Genomic DNA, 11,232 nt, shown 5'->3' with positions numbered 1-11,232 from the left:
AGATGCAACCACTAATTGAGAAAGTTAACTGGAACACAATTATAAAAACTGAGATAGATAAAATCAACTTGTGTTTTGATACAACCATTGAAGCACATTTATTTCTCGTTTCTCATTCTTGGTTGTGTACAATAAGTCTATCTGAAGATACCTTAGTTCAATTGGTTTGTAGTTGTACATGTTAAAGTTGTTATATCTAGCATTGCTACTTAATTTCATAAATATCTAAATGTTTGATCCTGCTTGATGAACATCTCCATCAATCTCTGTCTAGTCTTTTGTGTTGGTCGTCACTCTGATATATTTATTTTGACGTTAGAAAAACCATTATTCAATTTGTTGTAATAGTTTCTTAAATAAAAATTGTAGTCATATATTAAATAATGGCTTATTAAGGTAACTATAGCTCTAAATATGTTTCATTCTTCGGAATGGGTGTTCCATCTTTTAAAATGGGTGTTTCATTCTTAGAAACTTAAAACGGTCATTCCCTTGGTCATTCTAATGAATTAAAAAATGGAACGAATATTTCAAACTATGACTCCACCCTTTTTTTCTTATACTTTAATCAACATAGCTCAACTTCATCACATCATATGCATTAAGTAAGCTTATCTAAACTATATGTAACATTAAATGACTAAATAACCTTGATACATACCTATTGGTTTTACACAACACCAGTTATCCTTAGGGCCTAGGCTTTGAGGACTAGGCCTAAGCATAAGTTCTCATCTCTTGGCCTATCCTAGTTTGAGCTTAGCTAAGTCCTAAGCTTGAGTCATAAAGACCAGATATTTTGTCTAACTCTTTTTCTAGGATCTTTGATTTGGCCTTTCTCCTTCATACAACCTTTTCCTTTGTCAAAACAAACAAATTTAAATTCACATCAAAATTCACATATAAATGAATCGGAGCTTCCCCACTTGGAGGGTATTTGTATTTTTCACTCAAGAAAAAGTCATGGATTGACTCATGAGTTTGAAGGATTTCCTTAAACACAAGTAACTTCTTTCAAATATATCAATTTAGTATTTTCAAATTTTAGAATTTTGTAAACCTCAAACAAATATTCTCATTATATAATTATATATATTATACGATATACAAACTCAAAAGAATTCTATTAAGATTCATCTCTGAATAAGTAGTGAAATACTAATCAACAACTAGACAATTTCAAGAGAAAGAAAAGTCTCCTTAAGTTCAGATAACAAACAAACTTCCACAAAAAGAAGAACACGTCTAGAATCTTCTATAAATATTCTCATATTCCACATTAATAGCAATAAACAAGATGATACATTCACCTTCCTCATTGGAATACTTCTAATATTTACAATATTGTCTTTTAGTTTAATTGAAATAATAATACACTAATTAAAATCTCAACTGGATTAAGAATCTTTGATTATCGCAATTTGAATGTAACTTCTCTTTAATAAACCTATAAATATAAAAAAAATTATTAAAAAATATGGGCATAGGGAAATAGGCACAACAATAACTATTAAACATCTAAAAAGTTCTATTGTAATATAGAGCAATTAATATTGACACCATGGACTTAGGTATTTAATCATCGAGAGTCGCATTAAAAATCTTGTGTTATATTTCTCCTTCTTCTTTTTTTCACTTTGTTTGATTCTCACTATGTTATGGTAGACACATCGTAATCTTTTCAAATTCTAATCATTATTACTAAAGTCTGTATTGTATGAGGTTAAAATTTCGTTCTCACCAAATTTTTTAACTTTTAAATTTATTACGAAAAGACTAAAATAAATTAAATGTATATTTTCTCGTCATCCGTTTTCTAGATAATCAATATTTGATAGTTAATTTTCAAATGTTTACCATACCCGATTGGTTGTGTTTTGATATGTTCCATTAAAAATGATAAAATAATTATATTAAACTATCAATAAAATTATACGTACATATTTTTAATATATAATTTAGATACACAGATAATATATTATCATATAATTAGAAATTGATTAGAGAATTTTAAATTAAATATAAAATAACATTCAATAACATAATGACACGTAATATGCATATTTAAATTATATATAAAATATATATATACATAATATTATTCTTAAGTTATAGGACGCTATGAATGGAAAGTAAGCATCGAGAATATAATTAATAATATATGAAATAATTAAAATTTAAAAAGTGTATATTTTAAGACCAAATATGATTGTGGACTATGATATTCACAGTAAAAGATAGATGAAGATTTGAAATATTTATACATGTGGTTTATATTATAGCTTTAATAATATGGGCCTTCAGGGCCCAAAATGGAATTCTGACCAGATAATTTGCTGACAAATCTTAGTGGAACTCAGCGTCAAGTCCCACTGTGCAACACAATTTTTCAATCTGAAAGAAGGCAATAGATCTGCAGAAGAATGAGTGGCGCTCTTCCAAGTTTATTTCTTTCAATCGAAACTTCTCAACCCCACCTTGTTTCTGGTAAATAATCTCTAATTTCTCTTTATAACGCCATGGTTATAACTTCTACTTGTGGATTATCATTGATTAAATTGTGTGATGCCAGGTGCTTCTTTGAATCCACCTCGTAAATGCTGTTTGAACACTACCCCAAGTGATCTATGCGGGAAAGTGCTAATTTCTAAGCATAAAAGGACTCTTACAGTTAGAGCAGTGTAAATATTTCTTGGTTTAATAGACATGATTTCCACCTTATGCTTCTCAAATTATATCTGTGTTTCAGCATTTCATCAATGCATTGGTGATGATAACTTAATCGCTGGGCTTATTTGATATCGAATTTAAGTACAAGTCTGTGTTTTTTAAACAGTTCATACAAGAAATGTTATGTAAAGGCCTTCGGTTGAAATGCTGTCATGAACATGTTTTTTAATACAATCCAAAATCTAATGTCAAATCGGAAAACTTAATAAAATAAAATAAATGTTGTTTTTCTTAATTTGATATGTTTTTTAGCTCTAACAATTGATTATGGATATTGTATATTAGTTTTTTTTGTGACAAATATGAATATTTTGATGCAGTACACTTCTTTGATTATTTTTTTCTTCCTGGTTTTTTTTTCTGGTCAAATAAAAATTTTGTTTTATCTCTAGCATGAATCTTCTTGTATTTTTATAAGGTCTTCAAGTTTTCCCCTGGAATCTACTTCTTTTCATGTGCTGATTGAATCATTTACAGGCGACCTTTTTCTTTTCTATTCTTTGATGGGCTGTTTGTTACTTCTATAGATTAAATTAATTGATAATGAGTTTCTTTCCTGTTACAAACACAATCATCAATTATCACTCTTTAATTTGTCATAAGGGTCTCTTTCTGGTGTTATTAAACAATGGATAGATGCTTTCTCTTGTCTTATGGACATCTTTTTCCTAATTAAATTGGTTGCTTTACATGCTATGTAGTGGGGATGATAGAAGACAAAATATTGCAAGTATCTTCGTTGGTGGCTTTATATTGGGAGGAATAGTTGTTGGGACATTAGGCTGTATATATGCTCCCCAGGTATTAAATGCATCTAGTCAAACTGAATTCTGTACTTTTTGTAAGGTTGATGTTTTTGTTAAAATAAAAATGAGTTGAGTGGCATGCATCCTCTGTCTTCTCTCTCAGCTATTTCCGAATGGCTACTTTGTCATAATTATTCTGTTGCATGGCTAAGGCTGTTTGTTCAGTTTTTGGATCAAGATGATCCGTGAGTATCATATTAACTGGTTTTATAAAAGACTAATGTATGAACCTTCAGCTAGACTCTGATGCACTGTTGGCATATAGTTCACTTTTGACTATGTATATGGTGTACGGACTATGCTTGTTCAGTGCTCTAAAATTGTATTGACATGAATTTGATGCATGTCATTCTCATTTATATATTTTACAGATAAGTGAGGCACTAGCTGGAGCTGATAGAAAAAAATTTATGAGAAGGCTTCCAAAATTCATATATGATGAAGAGAAAGCTTTGGAGGTGAGAACTTATATCTTGGTTTAGTCATCATGCTCATAATGCATGTGAATGAATATGCTGGTAAAATTATAAAATTAGTGTTTTAGGAATGAAATATGGACTAAGTTTATGGTCACTAATCAAACATTTTCTTATGTCTTGTGTTCCTCATCACTCTCCCTCTTCTAATGGGAAGAGGAGATGTCACTTAGTCAAGATGGGCATTAGCTGAGTAAAACGTCCTTTTCACTATTCAGATTATTCTTGTTATGTATCTTGTCTCTTCATTCTGGTTTCAGCGGCATGCACTGAATCTTTTTTTTCCTTATTAACAGAAGACCCGCAAAGTACTGACTCTGAAGATTGAGCAGCTGAATTCAGCAATAGATGATCTTTCAGCTCAGTTACATGCAAATGATACCCCAAATGGATCTGCTGTCAACTCAGATGAAGTTGAAGCTTCCTTGTGATAAACCATCTTTGGTATTTCGAAATAAACAGTCAACTTGTATGCATGAACTTTAGCACAAAGAGAATATTGTAAAAAATACCTATATGTATATATGCTCGTATATAATAAGCTCTTACTCTGTTGCCACGTATCAGTTATTCCCTTCATTCCTCATTGTGAAATGCATGTTCTTTGTCACTATGGCCCTTCAAATAAGAACGACAAATCACAGCAAATGCAGTAAGGTACTGAGACTTCTGTCTTTTCATCTTAATATCTTTTATTGTTGTATGTCTTGTATCTGTAAAGGTTGATGTAAAGTATGGAGGTAACTTTTAACTTGGAAAAGCAACATAATATAATATCTATACAAGCGTGCATCTGCATCTAGATGCAAAAGGATTGGACAATTTTGTTTCAGAAGTTGGAAAATGGTACTGGGTCTACTACTGTCTTAATCTTTCAACATTTGAGCTGTTTGTAGTATAATAAATTGATTCTTTTAAAAGCTCATATTACACTTATGAATTGACAATGCCCTCATTTGAAAAGAACTCTCAAGTAGACACTGGAAAAAAGTTATTTCCATTGGATCAGTAGATGATAGTTTCGTCTAATGTGTAAGTCAAATATTGGTGTATAGAATTAAAGGATGAGATAACACTCCTGGAATTGTAAGCGGACACAAATTAAGTTTGTGACTCACAGCAGAAAAAAGTAATAAATTTGGCAGATATATCATTATTTTGTTTAGATGTGGGAAATATTGATGGGAGAGGTGGGTGTAGAGTGGCAACTGGCAAATAACTGAATTGTGGACTAAAATTTCCTTAAGTTGCGGAGGATAAAACATGAGTCACGGGATCACTCATTGAAAGCTTTGATTGCAGAAACATGAAGAGGTTGCACGTGAGAGAATAATTGAGGCAGTAGGGCCTATTATATAACAATAGATTGAGTGTTATCATAAGATGACAGGGTGTATTATCGTGATATGTCGTAAGGGAGATTTCAACCTGAACTCTCTATTTTGGTAGTTCATTCCTTTACCACCGAAGCCACTCCTTGGGGCAAAGCATGTGCACATTGCGTATATATAATTAGAATAATTCTCTGTGGTGGGTTCTGGTCCAGCCTGCCAGAAGCCACAGATTAATGATAAGGATGTTGTCTTATTCTGGCCCTAGCAGCATTACCAGTCCTTCCAATGCTTTTGGATTTCATCAATTACAACTTCCAAATTGGTTGGTGCCTGGTTTTTCTTCGTAAATTCATATAAGGCTGTGGGTCATAAAAATGTTCGTTTGGATCCTTCCTCTTCCTTTTATTTTATTTTTTTCTATGTAAGGAAAGAAATGGATGAATAAAGAAAACAAAGACGATAGAATGAAGCATCCCTCTTGGATTTGTATGATATATATACATCAATCGATCCTTTTCCTCTCTTTTAACAAGAAAATACATAGGAAATTAAAAAAGAAACGAAAGGATAATCCATTTTTGTGATGAGAAACTAGAGTAAGAAAGAATCAACCAATAATTGTAACAGTGGAGAAATTAGGTGCTTGAAGGGGCCGGCCACCGACGGAGCTCAGATCAGACGTGGTCCAGTTTTGTTGGGGCCATGAAACACCTATAAACACCCTGTTGCAGACGATCGAGATGAAAACAACTACTTTGGCTCCTCTTAATTCATGAAGAATCTTACTGTTTTGGAATATTTTAATTTGAACTTGTAGTTATTTTGTGGCCCTAGCTACATCCATGTGATTCATGCATACAATAAGACTGTCTGCACTTAGTTTTGATTACTTAATTAAGTATATAGATGATATATCATCATATAATTGGATTATACATTATCTGAGTATCTAATAAAATATTCAAAATTAGATATACATAGCATTTCTCTTTATACATGTGCATGTCTCCTTCAATAACATGCATTATAGGGAAAAAGAAAGAAGCATTTTTTTTTGGCAACAAGAAATCCTATTCGAATCGGATCATCACTTCTGAGATCAAACTAACCATACCGAAAAGAACAAATCTTAAATCTAATGATCAACCTTACCATTATTGAATCAACTAAATCAAAATTTTGATTTTGATATGTAGCTAGAAAAGATTTTTATTGGATACTTAGAGGATATACTATTCAATCATATAATGATATATTATCTGTGTGTCTAATTAAGTAATCAAAATTGAATACATATAGTGTTATTACATACATGAATCACATATCAATGTAGCTATGGCCACAAAAGAAAGAAGCATGTTGCTGGCAATTAACTTTGTAAAAGTAATTAAGTATTAATTATGTCTAATTTTTGGGATTAAAAGAGCTAATCCCAGTTGTGGTCCATTTCAAAAGGACGGCAAGCAAAGGCTGGAACCGAGGGAGGCATTAGCTATGTATTATTTTTTCGGAAGTAAGTTAAAGTGCAATAAATAATGACAATGTCTCTGACTTCTGTCGACTAATTTTCCTTGTCCAAATTTGGTCCACATGTCAACCTTTATTTATTCATTATTATGAAGCCCTCCCCATTCCCACCCAAACTTTGACGATATGATTTTCTCATATCTAAGTTTGAAATTTTATTTTTCAATCCATATGTTAAATTTGTTAATAAAACTGAATAATTTTTTTTATAGAGTTGGTGAAAAAATGAAATTGTTTTATGTTTTTACTTAAGCTAAACAGCAATTTTCCCTATAAAAATTTATTAAAATTTTATTTTTAATTTATAAAAAGTCATTAATAGAATAGAAATTTTATTCTTACCTATCGATGACTATTCCTCTCCCACGTGAATAAGATTGCAGTCCCATTAAACACGTCAACCAAGGAATTCATGTCTTGCTAACCTATTTGGCCTCTTTTAAACACGTCAAAAACAATGTCATTGTTTCAATCTCCACTTCACCTTTTCTTCAACACAGAATAAACTTTTTCGATTAAAAGGATTTGATACAGAATCAATTATGAAGGAAAATGGTTGCTTTTAGCTTTTGATTTGATTATGGCCAATTTCTTTTTGTTTTTGTCGGAAATTGGTATCTTTTTCCAATCTTTTATGCAAATAATTGACATTGTAGTTTTTTTATTTTTTTGTTTATATAATTCCACATTTTGAGAAGACGTGGAATGATCAAGGGCAACATGTTAATGTTTAATATGATTCTTTTTTCCATCACTAAAGATGCTTTCTATTCATACATACCTGCATATCTTTGATTATTTGAGAAGGTTGATAGCACTGAATTTGAATGTGTCACTTAGAAAAAAGAAAGAGTGTTCCATAAATGGAGCACTAGAGAGGTGTTTTTTCTCAATCAATTAACACCACTTGTCCGAAAAACTTTAACTGGTTTCTTGATCTAACTTCCCTCATCTTCTTATCACTCATGAATAATAAAGGTCAAAGCTAAACATATTGATGATTAGAAAGATCAATTGTTACCATTTTTTTTACGTTATCACGACAGTAGCGATCAAATCGATGACAATGTTTTTCAAGGACATTATGACTTGTACAATGCTTGCACTTCCCTGAATCATAAAATTTGATAATAGTTTCGTTAACTTTGATGGATAGAAGAGATAAGAAGGTTATTTCTATGATAACAGTGAAAGATGAAAAAAAAAATAAATGAAAAAATATAAAAAATAATTAAAGTGAAAATATAATTTGTTTATCATATTAAAAGTATACATAATATTAATCTTATTTATATTATACCAAGTCAAACAAATAATTTTTTATTGTTAAAATTAATATATTACCTTGATAGATAGGTAAACAAATAAACTTTTTAAATTTAAAGGGTGAACAAATTATTACATCAAAGTTAGGGTGGGAAATTGTTGTTTAGCCTTATCAGTATCCTGTTCTTCATGGTCAATTTGATACCAAAGTGAACACGTTTTTGGAATCAGAATGAATAGTATTATATGTATAAAATTTTTTATATAATTTTATGTATAAATAATAATACGATAAAATAAATAAATAATTTTAAATTAAAAATAAAATAATACTCAATTATATAATAATATATTATTATTTATATATAAAATCATATATATTATTTACATATATAATTTTATTATATTCGTACGAAATAAAATTAGGTATGTGGTGTCACTTAGTACATAAATGCACATAATTTTTGTTAATTAAGATGATTCAAACAAATTCACACATGGTTGATCTAGCAAATATCTCACAATTTGACCCATCAGGAGCCACCACCCAAATTGTGGTGAATTAAAGGGGAGCTTGAGTGATGAATGAAGTTGCCACGTTGAACACGATGATGATAAATACCACTTTCATTTTCATATAATTGACTTTTCCAAATTATGACTTTGTAGCATGGATGTTCATTATTATATCAATGAAAATGTTGAAATTTTGAGAGTCCAAGGATAACAATTTTCTTCAATAAAAAATATATTCTCTACACATTATAATATGCAATTACCCTTTTTTATATTGTTAGCTTTTGAGTTGTTTTGATATTAACCAAAACAAGCAAAGTGTCAATTTATTCAAGATATGGTCAAAATGGATCAAAACTTAAAAAATAAAAGAAAAACGCACATGAATGCTCGTTTAACAATAAAACATTTCTATTCATAAGCATATAATAATGTGTTCATAGGCATGTACAACCCGTGAGTCTTGACCGTTCATAACTCGAGCAAACTAAACTCTTTTAACTAACTTGATGAACAATTGTTCATGTTTCACGCACAATCATTCATACTTCTATATCAAATTCCTAATGAAGAATTGGAACCATTCATCTATGTCATGTTTATTTCAACTGAGTCAACAAAGAAAGAAAATCAATAAATTACAAACACTTGTTCATGGCTCATGTATGCTCATTCATAAGTTATTTTTAATAACTATGCATAAAAATTTAGGATTTATTCACGCTACCATTCATGGCTTGGACTTTTTCAAAGGAAATCATGATAAAACAATGAACATTCATGCATGTTTGGTGCACGTATGTCCATTGTTTAATGCTAACAAATAGTCAACTGTTAGGAGGTTGACCGAGGTTGACCTCATTTGAAAAGTATATATATATTCATTCACACTAAACTCTTATTCAATGGTGCATTTTATTGAAAAAAAAGGTTTCTTTCAAATGTCAATGGCTACAATCTTGTGTCCTACGACTATTTTACACATTCCAATATCAGAAGTCTATATACACAAGCATTTTAAGTTGGAAAAATGTTAGAAACTGAGTTGATAAACAATTATACTCTTGTTCTCATTCAAGCCTTCAAAAAAGTACTTTTCTTGTATTTAACTTATATTCTTGAAAGAACCCCTGACCAAATCATTTTCTAATCAGCCTTGTAGAGGTATTACTATATAAACATTCTTCTTCAATCTCTTTGTGGTTAAATCTCACATAACTATAGTATTTGATGCAATCTCGGGAAACTAGTGTAGAGATTGGTTGATATTTAGTTTTAACATCTACAAATACATCTCAAAAGTAAATTAGTCTTTTTGCATCTATTTTGATTGTGTATGAATGTCGAATAAGTTAAGAGTTGAAATAAATTTTTGTATTAAAATCATAAGTTGATAAACAATTGTGCATGAAAGATGCACACCCATTTATTCGATGTCACGTCAGTAGAGTGGATAACATACCACTTTAGAATATATTAAAGTGATGTGTGAACATGCATGCTTAGGATACCTGTCTGTATAGTCGGTTATAGAAAGAGTATTAAAAAGGTCACATTATTGCACAAATAAGTATCATATCCCATAATATTTTATACTCGTTCTCACCCTAAAATTTGTATTGAGAGAGGGGTTTGCATGTGTGTGAAATTATACTGTGTGATTATACTGTGAGATTCTGATAATCAATGGGTTATCCAATGAGTCCAAAAGAAGAAGAAAATAGTTGCATCTGATTCTTCACGCTAGTCGATTGAGTAAGTAGAGGATTGTCCATAATTTATTGGATTTGATTCCTTGGAAGGTTATGTATTGAATGAACATGAAAGATCTATAATAATGAATAAAATTGATATCCCTAGGGTGCATGTATGGAACATAGGCTTCCTAAGACACAAATTTTGAATCACTTGTGAAAACATGATTTTTTCACTCGAGTTTTTAGATATGCTCTTTAGAGGGTGGTTGAAAAAAGGCAGTCGTGACATTTGTTATGCACCAATACAGAGTTATTGTATATACCCATAGAGTTGATATTTTGTTTATTGTATATACCCACAAAGAGGTATTATGAAAGAATATATCGACCAACATCCACAATTAGACAATTCAGGAGAAGTTTATACATATAATAAACTATGATAACCTAGGAGATTGAGTCACATGATTAGGCTTTTGAATTTTTGTCTTTCAAATTTTTGTCTCAATCTATTTTAATCAACATAGAATTGATTTTGAAAGAGATTTTTTTTTTTAAATGTTTTCATCACAAATATTATATGCATTGAATTTCATATCATCTGAGTTAAGGTTAGAAATAAGCCCTATAGATGACGAGAGAGAATCAAATTAGCAGTGCGAGATAAAGATTGAGAAAAGGGACATAGATTGATTGATTATAGGATATAACTTATTGTAACTTACTATATATATGTTTCTACCCGGGGATAAGAAAGCTAAATCATCAAAACAATTTATAGTAAGTTATAGCTAAATTCAAATAAGAAAGCTTCATGAAATTCGAATTTTTGAAAGTGTGTCACGACCTATGTTACAGCACTGACTTATTGTCTTCTATC

At 30.4% G+C, this 11,232-nt stretch overlaps 1 protein-coding gene across 1 annotated transcript; it reads left to right on the top strand.

The window, feature by feature from the left end:
• Nucleotides 1–2,326: 2,326 nt before the first annotated feature.
• Nucleotides 2,327–4,575, top strand: LOC123214057. Its single transcript, XM_044633763.1, has 5 exons — nt 2,327–2,487; nt 2,573–2,681; nt 3,432–3,531; nt 3,908–3,994; nt 4,309–4,575. The coding sequence occupies exons 1-5, from the start codon at nt 2,424–2,426 to the stop codon at nt 4,441–4,443; spliced, it is 495 nt and encodes a 164-aa protein (XP_044489698.1). The 5' UTR covers nt 2,327–2,423; the 3' UTR covers nt 4,444–4,575.
• Nucleotides 4,576–11,232: the final 6,657 nt, after the last annotated feature.

This window comes from Mangifera indica, chromosome 1 (assembly GCF_011075055.1).
Source record: "Mangifera indica cultivar Alphonso chromosome 1, CATAS_Mindica_2.1, whole genome shotgun sequence".
Taxonomy (NCBI): Eukaryota; Viridiplantae; Streptophyta; class Magnoliopsida; order Sapindales; family Anacardiaceae; genus Mangifera; species Mangifera indica.
The sequence above is the reverse complement of the archived record's forward strand: the minus strand, read 5'-3'. Positions and strand labels throughout refer to the sequence as shown.